The 16,117-nt window shown below is 39.1% G+C and overlaps 1 protein-coding gene across 2 annotated transcripts in view; it reads left to right on the top strand.

Moving 5' to 3' along the window:
- The window catches only part of LOC106959629 (syntaxin-binding protein 5-like), an 88,851-nt gene that overhangs the window by 25,719 nt on the left and 47,015 nt on the right, over positions 1-16,117 (top strand). The window contains exons 1-2 of one of the 2 annotated variants that reach the window (XM_015052337.1): positions 9,300-9,400; positions 10,726-10,823. In XM_015052337.1, coding sequence (XP_014907823.1) covers positions 9,383-9,400; positions 10,726-10,823 — 116 coding nt within the window. In that variant the 5' untranslated portion in view covers positions 9,300-9,382. Of the gene's footprint in view, positions 1-9,299; positions 9,401-10,725; positions 10,824-16,117 lie in introns of those variants that run through there. The other variant, XM_015052336.1, reaches the window with a different exon arrangement.

Genomic DNA, 16,117 nt, shown 5'->3' with positions numbered 1-16,117 from the left:
CTCTATATGAACAATTTATGTTTTTTGCTGGCCAGCTTCTTTTAATTTGATTTTTTTTTTACCAAGGACCCTGAAAGCATTACTTATGATCTAAATGTTTTTTTTTTCTTTTCTTTGTTGGATTTCCAAGAAAAGTGTATGACGAAGTTGGATGTGTTTAAGTTGGATGTGTTTCAGTCCAGTAACTTGGAATAAACATAACTAGTTGATAGTAAACTGCTATCTGAACCCCAGTTAATTCTGTTCTTTGGTTACAGGGAAAATAATTGAAAATAATTGACTCTCAGTTACAATACAGGTTCCAACCACATGGTGGCAGTAATGCAACAGTCAGTTGTTTAACAAGCTCTAATACGCAGAAGAATAAGCCTGCCATAAGATTGTAACAGATGGTTATAGAGAGGAGTTTGAAATGAAATAAATAAAAAATAAATGTAGACGATGGTATTTAAAAATACCATCTCAGTATTTAAAAAAAAATAAAATAAAAATTTGTGAAAGTACAACCCGGACTTCATTTAGCACAGTTTTGACAATGGAGGTAACGAGGCAGAGCCCAGATACACACTGTGAGATGATTACTGCCAAGAAGGTTTTGACCAACACACTCTCAAACGACACTGTGAGTAACAGTAGTAGTTGAAGAGCAACTACTCTGAGCTACTCTGAGGAATGTTTCTGGTGCATTGATGACTACGTAAGTGAAAATGGCCTGACCTGAAAGAACCGTGTCGGTGTATGCAAAGTGCAGCATCGATGACTGGAAGGCATCACACCATCATGTACTTGATTGTGCACCAGAAGCCAAATAGACCCACTGTTTGCTCCACCGTGAAAAACTTGCTGCAAATAAGATGTCACCACAGTTAATTGTGAAAACTGTCAACTTCATCAGAAAGAATGCTGTGAACTGCAGAAGTTTAGCTAAGCCTTGTGGGGACAGAGAAGCGAACCATGCGCAGCTATACTCTAACATAGAGAGGTGAGATGGGTGTCAAGAGGACAGGTCCTTATGGATTAGTTTGACCTCAGGAATGAGGTCTGTAATTTTCTCACCAAGAAAAAAAAAATCCCTCTTGAAAATACCCACACAATATTCACAGCTAAACTTGCTTACCTGTGTGACATCGCTCCACTACTGAACCAGCTGAATAACAAGAAATAACATTTTTTGCTGCAGACAAAATTCAAGCATTCAAGAAAAAGCTTGCTTCGTGGACAAAAAGGACAGAAGAAAAGAGGAAGGGCATGTTTCCACTTTTGTCTGACATTTTTTGAAGGCTCTCTCTCAGTTGAAGATCAGTGAAACAGTCTTTTGGCACCTGTCACAACTGACAGAGAAATTTGATGAGTGCTTCCTGAGGATCCTAGAGGGGGACACGTGTGGATTTTGGACCCATTTTCTGTGGATCCTACTAAAAATTACGTTGCTTTGTCTTCACATCTGGAATCCCAGCTTCTACGAGTTTCTCCTGTCACCAATTTAAAAGTTACAGAAGTGCAAACTGGACCTGGGATCCACCTCTAGCAGTGAGGAGTGTGAAACTCCCCCTACCACCCACAACCACAACCCTGTGTGAATCAGGATTTTCCATTGTGGCTACAATAAAGACCAAAGCCCAAAACAGACACCTAGCTAATCTGTGAGCTACTGTAATAGTGAGTCTTTCCCCCATTCCAACTAGACTGGATCTAATTGTGTGAAAGAGGCAGGCCCTAGTGTCTCGTTAAGAAGCGAACATTAAAAAAAAAAGTGTGGTAGTTTGCCAAAAGATAAACGGTTGTGATTGTAATTGTGTTACAGATATGAAGAGCAGCTTCTGGTTCCACCATGTAAAAATGAAAGTTGCTGAAGCAATTGTCACATTAATTTGCAGATTATATGGTTATATTTTCATTTGCATTTTATTTCAATGTGTGTTTTTACAGTATGTTTAATTTGAAAATTACTGCTTTTTTTGAGCATTTTATTCCACATTTTCCCATATGTAAATATTTGAGTATTTTTAAAAATCATTTTGGTGGTCATAAAGAATCAAGCAAATAAAAAAAAATTAAGTAATTTTACAACAATAATTGCTTTATTCTTGTTGCAGTTTTGTTCATTATTTGACATTTTTGCTTGTTAAGCTGTACATGTATAGTCGTAAACATGTACAGCTTAACAATTTTTGTTTGATTTCTAATGAATAGAAATGGACAGTTTGGTAAATGAATACATTTGTAAAAATGGGCCTGAGGTCATGTTGAACTAGAAAAGTTGGGATACGAAGTACAAAAAGGTTAAGAACCCTTTTGGTAGAGAATACTCATGATCATGAAGACTGAAAACGATATAGCTGTAAAAAAAGATTTTAAGGTTACAAAACGATAACCTGCGCTTTGGACATTTAATGCATCACCATTTCAGATATCAATCAAAAAAGAAACTATCACCCAGCTGTGAAGCTATAAAGATATGGCTGTCCTTTTAAACTGACACATTGGTGGACAGGAGGATTAAGTAGTGAAGAACTAACCAAGAATCTCACAACAATTCTGGAATTGCTACAGACATCCACAACTCTAGTGAGAAACATTGTCAAGAGCACAGCTATTAGTAATGCACTCTAAAAATCTAGTCTTCATAGAAAAGTGACAGTAAAAGTGTCATATGTCTTACAAAATGTCATTTGCTGTGGTCAGATAAGACCAGTATGGAAAAATAAACTCAGTACTCTGAAGTTTGTTCTCCTAGAATGATAAAATGTGAAAACATCCTCAGGTATGAATACTTTTGCTTGATATAGCATGAGCAATTGCTAGTAGTAGACAGTGGATTTTTTTGGGTTGCTGCATTAGCGTGATGTTTTGCGGTGACTTGTAGTAACAGTGAGGAAGAGACGGTTGTTATTTTACCACACAAAGGCAATGCAACTCTTAAACTTGAATTTCCTTGTGGTATACAGTTGGCTATATACTCACTCTTATGTGAAGACGTTTTGCTTCTACTTAGAACAAAAAAAACAAAACAAAACAAAAAAAAAAACAGCATTTTTGACCGGGCTTCGTCGCAGGGACAAAAGCTGGTAATTTCTGTGGTGGTTATTTCATAGGTTGCTAACCTTCCTGAAAAGTGAGAAAGATCAATACAACAGGATACATCGACTTTTGCTAATAAAGGCAATTAGCATAGGATTTAGCCGAGGTATTCAGACAAGTTTGCTAAAGTACATTTTTCACATTCTTGGCAAGACCAGGAAAGTTAATTTGTACAGCACTATAAAATCTGTCTTTACATAACATCAATGTAAAAACATAGAAAATAATAAAGCAAAACATACTGGGAGCATAGAAAAATTGTTCCGTCCTACTTAGTAACAAAACATCAACATTATGTATATACATTATGTTGTATAATAATTATGGATAATTGCTGTTTTTGGACATTTGGGAGGGAGAATCTGATTTCATGTTGTGCTGACATGTGTTTGTAGATCCAGCTCTTCAGTGCACAATTGGCTGGCACTGGTAGACATGGATGCTGACTGCTATTTATAGAACCAGGGGTCTAGACCAGCTCTGCAGCTGAGCGCTGCATCGAGAGAGAGTGAGAGAGGCTGGTGGGTGGCATGTGGTGGTATCAGTCTGCAGGGGGTGGGGATATTTGTGAGGACTGTGTCTGATAGAGCATAAGGCATGTGCATAAATGTGTATTTGTGTGGATAGCAGCTTGAAAAGTAAAGCAGGTAGATGGAGAACATTCGTATAAGATAGATAGATGGATAACACATTTCTCCAACCCTTGGCACTTTTATGTGTACATGTAAGGGGCTGGTACTCCTGTATCCCAGCAACTGTGCAATGGAGTCAGGGAAGTCCAACTACAGAAAACATAGGGGACTAGTGGCAACACCTGGAGGAAGAAGGTGTGAATGTGTTTGTTTAACCAGGTTGGTCCTCAGAGATACGTGTTTCTTCACCATGAGCATGCAGTGAATTGAATTGAAGATTGTAACACTTTAACACAATACTCTGTTAATCATATAATTTAATATTTACCTATTTTGGTGTGATATAAGCATAGGAATCTGGTTATTTTAAGAACATCTTTAAAAATATCTACATTTATTTACAGCCTGGTAAAAATCAGTGCCTTTTTCTATGCTTTGCTTCATGCAGAAGGTCTGAACCCTCAGCTTTGGAGAAACATTTGATTCCTAGAGGTGCAAACTCTGTTTAAGTTTTGAATGGTTGGATCTTATTTTGCCCAATTGCTAACGTTTGGCCGTGACACATGCGATACGCCAGCTCGATCACGAAGGAAGAGACGCTACGAAACTTACCGGAAATTGTGTATGCTGTAACTCACCATCCCCCACTGCAAAAAGAGAAGTGCCAAGCCAAACGAGATGGCTGTTAATGAGAGCTGCAGGCTGGGAAACAAAATCTTTGCCAACAATAAAATGCCTTTAACATTCATCTTGCCCTGACTAATTGTTTAATATTTGGAAGCATGCCCAACACGGACTGAGTGACTTTGTTCTCGTCCTCGGCTGCCATTGCTAAAACTACAGGCAGGCTAGAATTCAAAAGCATTCCAGAAAATCAGCGTTATCGTTCACAACTCCCTCCCCTCTGTTTGCCTGTTTGCTGATTGGCCAGGATGAAATGCATCCTGAGAAATCAAGCTCAGTGGCACAAATCCCAGTACAATGGCCAGGTTACGTTGATCACCAGAGTTTAATGGTCTTCAACATCCAACCACCAAAAATACGTTAACAAGTTAAGGTTGCAGTAGATTTACATTACATGTTGAAATTAGCATTTTATGTCTTGAATGTAGGTCATTTACTGTTTACAAATAAATTTTTAATGAAATGAGCACACCAAGTCTGTTCATCAGGAACCCTGCTATGTTTGCATTTGTTGACCATCGGATATAGTTGCATCTGAAGGTCAGGCAGTCTTAATTGGTCTGCTGCAGGAGTGCTTACTCTAATGCACGTTGACACACAGCATATAGATTTACAGCAAAGCTTATATGTATTGTTTTTCTGAGTGGGAAAAACATTTGTAAACCTTACCCCCAGGGAGTGTAATATTTCTACCCATATTTTCCAGAGTGGCATATTACATTAAGGCTTAGCCTCACAAGCAGAAATATAAAGACATTTGATTTATTTATAAGGTAGTTAATGAAATTCTCATTCATGACTGGAATGCATATGCCAAGATTTGGATTAAAATGCCACACATGGCGAGTACTCAGGTTATTTTCAGTTAATCCTTATTTCTATGAGACAATGGCACATGCAGTGTTTTGCAGTGCAACTTTATTGTTCTAACTTTCTATGATAGGAAGAGACCCCAGAGAAATGACAAGAGAAACAAAGAAACTTTTTTGTCCTGAAGGAAAGAAATAATTTAAATCTAAATAGTGTTTAAGTTTAAATATTGATTACACTTAAAACTTTTTTTTTTACTTATTACTTATATTACTTTAACAATATATACGGATTTTTTTTCTTTTCTTGTAATATTTCTCTTTTTCTTTTCATCAACTTATTTTATTATTGTTCTTGTACAGCACTTTGGTGCAGTTTTACACTTGTTTTTAAAGTGCTATATAAATACATTTGACATTGACATGATGCTAATTTGATGGGGAGTTTGTGATATCTGAAGATTCAAAGTGTTTAAAGAGTATTTATACCAACCTGCCTTTTTAGGTTATGATTTTTTCGATATACAGTTCATTGTGATGTCACTAGATTCTGATTCAAATTGTACAGTTTTGCTATATACTTTATATTTGGAAGTTCTAATTACATTGTTTGTTTTAGCTAAATTGGCCTCAACATTATGGACAGAACTGAATAACTTCACTAAGGCTTTGCCTCCCTAAATAAATAAAGTGTTCAGTGTTTTTTTTTTTTTTTACCTGGTTGTTGGTTAATTTTGTGGCTGGTGTCCATTTTTCAGGGTCTAGTTTGACATTTCATATATAGTCAGATGTATATTCAAACATCAATTAGACTCATGTCACTTTAACATATAATATGCATTATGCTAACCCATAGTAACATAGGCCTACGGCTGTGTTACTAAAAGCATGTAACAATTACAGAATGCTGATTTAAAGCAAACAGGTGATTTTAAAGCTTCGGCATGCCAACATGACCAGCCATTCCTTTACCGGTTTGGTGTGGAGGCTTTGTCTCATTTTTTCCTCTGGATATGAAAGCACGTGTGTGTGTACCCTTCTGGATCAGAGCACTGATCATCTGAGGCTGACACATTCAACATCTGACTGCTTTTGTCTGACAGTTCGGTACATCTAGCATTATATTCCTACTGGTCAGTGATATAGTGATGCTTTCTACACTGACAGATTCAACATTCTCAATCATTTCTACCTCTAAAATAACCACAGTTTTGAACCAAAATGATTTCAGACAGAAACCAGTGATGTCAAAATTTGTATTGGCCCGAAACATAAGCGAAAGAAAGGCTGCAAATAGAGAGAGATTATTAAATATGCCAACTGAGTCTATGTTTCGGAAACACTGTTTATCTAAGCAAGTGGGCTAAACAAACATGCAAAAAGCTCTGCCAGATAACACATTAAGGAAAAGCCATTGCAATCGGAAGGGTGTCTTAAGGGTGCAGCTATGTCTCTTTTTTTTCTGTATCTCTGCATGTGCAAACCATGTGCACATACATATGCAGTGCGGTGGGAATGAGACTGCGTCTGTCTCGTTTCTCACACTGCCGTGTTTAGCACGACCACCTCCTCCTCTGTGCGATTTTACAGCAGGTTTACTAACGCATGCCTCTCCAGCATTAATGAGAGCAACAACATCAGACTCTGTACAATCAAGGTGGTCAAAGAAATATGTTTTGTGCTGGTGATTGGGTGCTTGGGAAGGCTGGCTGTGTACAGTGTTATTCCAGATTGGCTTGGGATTTTAATGATGGTGATTAGTTTAACATTTTACTAGCCATTCAAAATTGTTGATTAAAAACAGTCTGCAGGTTTTACTGCAGCAGGAACAGACCTTTTTCTGTTCATGCTGTGTTCTTGGTTTTTATTGCAGAGTTTTTGAATGATTGATGGTATTTTGGATGGTGAGACATTATGTGCAACCCAAATAATGCAGTGGCGCAAGCTCCTCTCCCCTCGCTCCTCTCTCCTCGCTCCTCTCTCCTCGTTCCTCTCTCCTCGCTCCTCTCTCCTCGCTCCTCTCTCCTCTCTCCTCGCTCCTCTCCCCTCGCTCCTCGCTCCTCTCCCCTCGCTCCTCTCTCCTCGCTCCTCTCTCCTCGCTCCTCGCTCCTCATACAGTTTGATCCATGAACCCTCCATCTCTCTTGGCCCAGAGGTTATTAGAGATATTTGGGAACATTTTGTTCCTAGTGAATATTTTTTACAAGATATACCCACACCAGGGGAGTTTCTCATGCTGCAGAACTCAAACTGAAATGTCACATTTATAGTTAAAAGAAACATTTTATTCCGTCTTTTTCTTGTTGTAGACGAGAGTAGTTCATTTACTTTTCAATTATACTTCATTTGCGCATCTGCATGTACATTCTGGTTTCTACTTATATTTTAAACCAATTTAACAACAAGGGCCTTACAAGACCAGCCTTATAAAAGTAACTTGCGTACGCTGTGGTGACCTGTTTGTGCAAATGCTTGGGAATTTCTATGATATGACAATGATCTGTTACATGAGCTCTGAATTCATTAACAGAAATATTTGGTACTCCACTCACTGAATGTGGAACTTATGACAGAAACTGCTTCCATTATTGACCCTGGCCAGTGAAAAGCAGTGAGGCATGTAAGGGCAGGCTTCATGTGTCCCTGTCTTGAATAGTGGTGCTGCATGCTCACGCCTACACAAGAAAAGCTTAATGAGACTCACAAGAGTGCAAGAAGCGACTGAGAGCAGCACTGAGTGCCCAGGGAGTGAGAGCTTCTCGCTCATGACTCCTGAAGATGGAGTGGGATTCATAGTGAGGACACACCAGAGATGGAGGGGCTGAGGTGGTGAATGGGTGAATAAATGGTAGCTGGCAAAGAGAGACACAGATCTATAACAAAGATGAATTACACACCTCCACCTCGCTTATAGGATGTAGTACTGAGGAAAGGGGCTATGTAGTGAACAATCAAATTGAATGATTTAAAAGAGAAGATACAGACCAAGTGACCTTTATATTTTTCTGATCCCATATGTTTCAGTGTGTGAGCATTGCCTGATAACAGTCCACAATGAGCATGAGATGACTACCATCATTTAGTTTTATGGAATTATGTTCTTAAGATACTCAACTTCATCCAAGTGGATAAGTTGAAATGTTTCTCAGTCGAACATAAACTCAATAGCCCCATTATTGCCTACACCCTATCAAATTCTTAACACAAATGGCAACAAAGCATCATATTTAACATTTTGCCATCTTCTGGACTTCAGCTGAAGATTAAGCTGACCATCAGAATCAGATCAGTCACCTGATCTCAATCCAATAGATCACAATTGGGATTTGCGAACATAAAATCTTCACAAAGTGTTTCTGACATCTTGCTGAATGTATGCCATGAAGTATTATTGCAGTTATGAAAGCAAACAAGGGGCCCAGCAAGGTGTAGCTAATGGTGAGCACTGACTGTAGTTTTAAATTTGATATGCTTGTCTAGGCTCCATATTCCCTCCTGCTAATTATGCTAAGAGCTCTCTGTCAGATGTCCTGTGCTGCACTTTGGATCAAACAGACATTACATTGTGCAAGAATGACAGTGAAGCCTTAAATGGTCAGTGAGGGACTTTAACTGAACTTCTGCTTGTAAGGAAGAAGAAAAAACAGCACAGGGTGAGTTTACAAACTAGTAAGCATTGAGTCATTGAGAAGACAGCTGAAAAATGGGCTCTGCCATATTACCCTGGTATTATGTGTCCCTGTATTGTGGTGTTTACCACAAAGTCCAATTAAAATATTAGAATTATTCAGTGCATTACCTTTTTTAATTGAGTTTGCTTGTATAAAGAGGACTGGTCACTCCTTCCGTGGGTTGTTTGTATCACACCATTGATTTAGCAGCTCTGCATAGGATGTATTTTTTATATATATATAGCATCTTATTAGGACATTCCTTCATTCTGCAGTGGGCTTTTATTCAGCAGCCATCATGGCCGTGTTTCTCATGTACATCCCCTCAGAGCAGGTTTATTGCAAGTGACAGTCCGCTGGGATATTTAACATGACTAATGGCAGACAGCTGCAGAGCATTCAGGGCCTTTCAAAGTGGGCCTTGAGAGACAGCCTTGTTTTGCCTTGTCAGCCTCTGGAATGAGACAGCTGAAGCTAATTCAATTAACTCCATGTCAGAATCCAGATGCATTGTGAACAGAAGGTAAAGTTTATCGATAGGTTCTCAAGAAATGATTCCCTTGCATCTCAGTACAATGATACAGGCTCCAGATTAATGGAGTTCAAAATATAAACCTTTTTTATTTCTGCTTTAGTTAATCTAATTTTTTCCTCAAAGCTATGCTGTTTTGTTTTGGCAAAAGAGAATAATAGACATAACATATTACAGAAGATGATGACTTTTTCCTCATTCTGCTGTCTGCATTCTCTGCAAATAACCTTGTTTCAGAATTGAGTGGTACTCTGTCAGGGCTGCTTCTGGTCGTTAATCTTGTTTGTGGAAAGGAAGGTGACTGGTTGGTGAACAGGAAAGTTTTATATTTGGGTTTGTGGCTGATGTGGTTCTATTGGCAACTTCAAATCATGACGGTACGCGCACTGGAGTGGTTTTGGAGCCGAGTATGAAGCAATTTGGTTGTTGTTTGGAAAAAGGAGAACTGTAAAATGTAAGTCTTTGACAAATTCTGTTTTTCTTTGACTTAACGTCTCATTCATGAATAATAGTAGGAAGAGGTCAGTCAAGGACAGATGGATTTGGGCAATTTTGACAGTGATGTGAATCCTGCTGTGGGGCATTGTAGTAAAGAAACAGCTGAGCTGAAAAACCAAGCTCTCGATTTCCCTTTCTGTCTATATTCAAGCATGGATTAAATGAGCATCCACTGCAGGACGACTGGGTTCAGTCTTGGGAAAGAGTGTGTCTATCTAGGGGAAGCTCAAAGCAGAGCTGCTGCTTCTCCACCTGGAGAAGAGCGTAGAGGCGGTTCAGACATACGATTAGGATCCCTCCAGGTGCTTTAATTCAATGGTTACCTGCTTAGACCAAAACACTTGTTTCAGGAACTATAAGTATGAAAGATGTTTGGGTTTTCCCTCTTGGACTCATTATTGCTGTAACCTGATCTCAGATAAATCAAAGACAGTAGATTCTTAGATTAATGCTTTTTCTCGACTGCAAGTTGCAGCTTTTCAATAAACATTACAAAAGTAGCAGCCAGATGCAATAATAACAAAGCAAAAATGTCACAGGTAGAACATTTCCTTTTTTTATGTCTAATACTATCAATTGTTCTTGACATTATGAAGTTAAAATGATGTGCTACATCTTGTGGGATTCTTCTCCCCTCGTGTGTTGATGTAATCCCTACAGGAGCAATAAAGGAACAAGGAAACTTTAGTGTCTTCCTTGCAGTTTTTTAGCTGCAGAGTAAAATATTTTCTTTGCAAAATAACCTTTGAATTACTAAACATGAAAAGTAAAATAGATATTATTTGTATTGATATTTTCCGTTACTGTTTTTCTTGCAGACGGTTCGGCATGGATTCCCGTACCAACCCACATCTTTGGCCTTTGACCCCGTGCAGAAGATCCTGGCCATTGGTTCAAGATCAGGTGGTGTACGAATGTATCCTTGAATTTATGTCGTCTTTCATTGATGGGTTAATAGAGACTTGTTGAAAGTAGTATTATGAAAACACTGCATCATTCTGTAATTTGAGGATGTGGCCTTTGACCCTGTACACTATTGCATTTATATAATTAAACCTCATCGATCACAGCTAAGATATACCATCTTCTGCTAACAGGAGCAAAAACATAAGTAGATGTAATTGAAAGAATGTCAAGAAAAACATACCTAATTATGAAATATTTCCAAATAGACATCCATTTAAATCTTTGCAGCTTATCCTCCCACAGAGGTTGTATTTTGAAGCAGGGGTCTCTACTCTTCAGGCTTTCCCTTCCTCCTCTCCCCTGTCTCTGCCCTGTCATATCATGTTGCTCAGTTGTCGTGTTGCAGTCTCAGAACCGTCCATCCGACAGCCCCAGCCATCCCCTGGGCCACCCCGTTACAGGGATGGGAGAGGATTTGCGAGTGCAGCCCAGGTAGGATATTACACCCTCATAAATACCGAGGCTTCCAAGTATCTCTTCAGGGAGGCTGCGCCGAAGGCGGCAAGCCATAGTCGAGGCTTTCGCATCTGGTTATACACGAGTAGATTGAGCGCAGATCTCTCTGTGCGGAGAGAAACAGAATAAAGGCAGCAACGGAGGGAGATGTTGCTATATATTTTTGAAATGGTCAGAATGAGCTAAATCATAAGGTGATTTGGTGGATTACACATGATGTATTTGTTGTAGCGCAATGAAATGCAAACATCTGTTAAATTCCTCTCTACCTCAACCCCTCCTTTTTCTCTGCATTACACCTGACTTTGAAGCAAGGCTGAAATTTCAGCTGGATGAAAGCCCTTGAGTGATTTAGCATTTGTATTGACATGCTGCACACACCCTCCCCAACTCCCATGTGGTTGTCACTGACTCTCTCTCTCTCTCTCCATAGCTTAGACCCATACACACACTTCTATTTTTTTGAAACTTTTTCTCAGCCTCACCCCGTAATGCCAGCTGTCTGGAGGACCTTTTTCCTCCTTTTTTTTTCTTTCTGTATTTATCCAATTCACCCTTCCTCTGTCCTTCAACCGTATTTCTCAGCGCATTTCTCCTTCAAGACATTTGAAAGTCTGCTGTCATCTTTTGCAATGTTCCTCACTCTTTTTTTAAATGAATTTAAGCTTTAGCTGTATTTCACTTTGACGTTAAATCTTTTGATTTCAAAGCTCAGATGTAAAGAAAAGAGATGCCAATATTTATTGACTGCTGGGGACTGTTTAGTGGTTTCTTTAGTGGCAATTTTTTCCATCATATACTCTATAGACTTAAGTGCCTGGAGGCACCAATAAGGCCTTTGTAGAAGAGTGGCTAGACTGAAGCATCTTCTCAGTAAATGCCAGATGATATCCTGCTGAGGCATTGCTTTAAAGTAACCAGAATGAGTCACGGCACCTACAGGAGAAACCCTCTGATCTGATGAAAGGACGACTGATTGATTTGGAAACAATGTCCATTGGTGAGAAGGGAGAGACATTTGATCCTGCAGTTAAACATGGTGCTGCCAGCAATGTAGCAATGGAGAGTAACTTTTAGTTTACAAAGGGGAATAATCCTAAAATGACAACAAAATAAAATGTTGCAGTTCTGAAAATCGGAAGTAACCCTCAGTGATGAATGTGGCATCAACTCTGAACTTGATGCAAAACACTGACCTCTGCAGAGGCCATAAGCAACATAAAATGCTTTAGCAGGCCAACACAAAATGACCGATGTCAGCTTTTCAAAACCATGCCTTCAAAGTTGGTAGTTACAATCTAAACAGTTTTTCTAGTAAACCACTAGAAATAAAAAAAACTCCTCAGAAATTTTAGATATTCCACCTGTAGAGGTATTGCTTTGGTGGAACCACCTAGCTCACTAGGTGGTTGCACACTGCAGGATCTAGCGCACTGCAGTTTGCTCGGTTGGAGTGCTAGTCTGTATGCACATCATTTGCAAACTGCATGTAAAACATGTGCTGAAAAAAATTATACTTTGTAAAAGTGGGAATTGTTCTTTACTTTTCAACAATCTCTAATGTTCTTTTCAGCATAATATTTTCAATTACACTGTTATTATTTCTGCTTTAGATTTAATTTTTTCCATTCAGCACAGTTGAGGTGACGATGCAAGACATTGCAGGAAAGCTGCTGTTTAAAAGGCACTTAAACCTCAACATTCATTTGAAAATGGTTGCAACTAATAATGTGGTGCAAATGAACAGATTTTCTAAAAAAAAATATATTGCGCTTATTTTCTTCCATAATAACTAAAGGAGCCAGGCATGTAAATGAGAGCTGCTTACTCATGAATTTGGCAGGACAAAAATATCATTTATGTGAGCAAATAAAAATGTACAAATTTAAATAGATGTAAATATGCAGCCAAATGCTATTCAATGACAAATCAATATGCTTACAGAAACTTTATGTTATGATCTATTTTTATAAAGTCATGAAAATGTAATATCCCTTTTGTATATGAACTGAACTCATTAAGGTTGAACTTGTGTAGTAAAGCCCAAATATAATATACAGAATGGCTTTAGGTAAACTCTAAGAAAGTGTCGGCTTCCTTGACATGTAGACCAGGTTATTTGAACATTTTTGAAACACCGAAGCTTAAGCTGCACCTCTCAAGATACAGATACAGTAATTTTACCTCAATTTTTTGTCTTTGCCAACACTGTCCTTCAGACGTCACTGAAACACTTCAATACCTTTCTGCATGACTAGGCGGCAAAATTTGTCATAATATGCCAATTCAAAGACCAATATGAACATAGTTCAGCAGCTATAAGCTAAAGATTAAATCCATTTAATCCATTATTCTTTTGACTCAATTTATTATTTCCTCTCTGTGATTAACTTTTAAAGTTTAAGTTTCAATGATCACATTTTCAGGACAATTTGGAATAAAAGGTGCAAATGCTGCAGAGCTTCTCGGATACCCAAAATACCAGGTATGACCAAATTAAGAAGATCCATCCATCCTTCCATCTTTTATCTTCTACTGAGTGGGCCGGAGGGGCAGCAGGCTACGCGGAGGGGCCTGCACTTCCCTCCAGCCAGGGGGGCAGTTGCTCCAGGGGAACTACGTTTCCCAGGCTATCTGAGAAACGTAATCCCTCCGGCATGTCCCAAAGAGGTGTTTGTAGAATTTTGGTTTCTCTGTATCCCTAAGATTACTCCCAAATGAAAGACCTGGCAAGCTTGTATGGTCGTCACAAAGTAAAATGAGCCTTTGTCTGTTTGTCTGAGGAGTCGCAAAGTGCCCTAGCTGTGTGAGGTTTTGTAATACAAAGGCACGTTTATGAAGACCAGGTTTCAGGATGGGTATGGTTTAGGGGTCTATTTCTGTTGTAGATTTAGGATTTCTAAAGAAAGGTGGTGTCTAATGTTCATATTATCTCCTTTGATTTCCTCAATGACAAACTGCCTTCCATACCCAACCATTTATCACATTCTACTGAAAGAACTTGAGACGGTATGACCCATGCTTACCACGTTTTTGTGACATATTTAACTTGAATAGCTGAGTCACTCACAGTAGGACCAGCCACCCTTGTGAATAGTGCATAGCAACAATGTCATCAGGGTTGGCGCAGTGGGTTGGCAACTAGGCTCTCTGCAGTGGCGTCCCTAAGACACTCCTCCCTCTGCCTGGGGCGCGACGACCAACATATGCTGAGGTGTAGTTTATTGAGTACAAACAGAATACAGAAAGAGCTTGGCAGCAGTCTGCAATTGCACGTTTCCTTCTTTACTTCTCGGTGCAAACTGGCTTGCTGAGTGTGCAGTCTTTGGCTGTCTACGCGAGTCCACGTCTGTGTATCTCTTTTCACAGAAACACATTACAGGTCTGAGAGCACACATGTTTGCCTCCTACCTGTGAATGGTTTGTGTGTCAAAGCTGTGAAAGTAAATTTGCTTTCAAAAGGCTCCTGGTAATAGAATTGCCAGGGCCTGATGGGCCGTCAGTTCTCATAACGGTCAATAAGATCAGGGAAGGAGAAAACAAAAAAGATCAGACGGGGCAAAAAAAGTGAGTTTGATATGAGGATTGGAAAAAATGGTGGAGGAGAGGAAAAGATGGTTCCTGAATGGGGGAAAAAAAAAAGATCTCATAACACAGGGGTCAGATAATATTAAGCTGTGTGACACTTTGGGACCAACTCTCCAAGCCAGATTCAGTCTGAAGTGCCACATGTGTTGGGAAGCAATTCAGGATTATTGTGGATCAACTGTCAGTCAAATGTTATTGTATTCTTATTATGCTACTTGAAGAATGTCTTTTTAGTTTAGTTCTGTGCATGTTTTAACATGACACAAAACTCAGGAATCATAATTGAAAATCAGTTTCACGCTAAGCTTACAGTACTAATGTTCTGAGGGCTCCAGTATTTTATTGCTGATTGCATTTTTTTCCTTTTTCTTCCCGCTTTATTGCACATTTGTTGACAAGACTTCCCTTTAACATAATCAATACATTTAGAAAAGCAGTCTAAATAAAATCCCAGCTTCACTTGGCCCATCAGCAACCAACTTGTTTGTACAATTGTAGGTGTGTGCACCTTAATTAGGACATGTATTGCAGGGAATATTTATTACTTTTAATGAAACGTAACTTACATTGTGGTGTGCATGAAGAAAATAAACAAGTTAGTTTAAATTGATCTTTTGAAGTTGATAAGCGAGGGCAAATTTGAGTGAAACTTATATCACATGCCCTTCTATCAAGCCTGGGCTCTGCAGAGACTTTGTGGAAATTTTGTTGACAGTGCTAAGTAATCAAGATGAGTTAAGCTTCCACCATCACTGAGTGAAAAGGGACTCGAGCCCTGGTTTTGAGGATGAAACTTAATTTGGCCAGTGGAGCGTGGGCTGGGAATGGGACAAGGTGGCTCTGTGTAAACACACAGCATCTGTTATAGTTTATTATTAATCAGACTGTCTTTACAATGTGTGTGTGTGTGTGAGAGAGAGAGAGGACAGGTCAGGTCGGTAGTGCCAGATAGACAAGCACACACATCAGATAGTCTATTATGTATTCATGATTGTCACTGTGCTGGTGGCTATGTTTTATGTGCCGCATGATGAACATTTTGCTGCGTGTGCAGCAGTGAGTGTACAAGGTACCTGGAGGCCAGTGCTACGATCAGATACAGCTCACTTCAAGGGTATGGCTGTGTTTTACTTGCACAGTGTTCTATTTTCTGGTGTGTTCAGAACCAACACAACTTATCAACACAACTGTTGCCATGGC

Source organism: Poecilia latipinna, unplaced genomic scaffold, assembly GCF_001443285.1.
Source record: "Poecilia latipinna isolate Pla-1442-1.1 unplaced genomic scaffold, P_latipinna-1.0 Scaffold1102, whole genome shotgun sequence".
NCBI lineage: Eukaryota > Metazoa > Chordata > Actinopteri > Cyprinodontiformes > Poeciliidae > Poecilia > Poecilia latipinna.
Note: the sequence above shows the minus strand (reverse complement) of the source record. Positions and strands in the feature narration are given on the sequence as shown.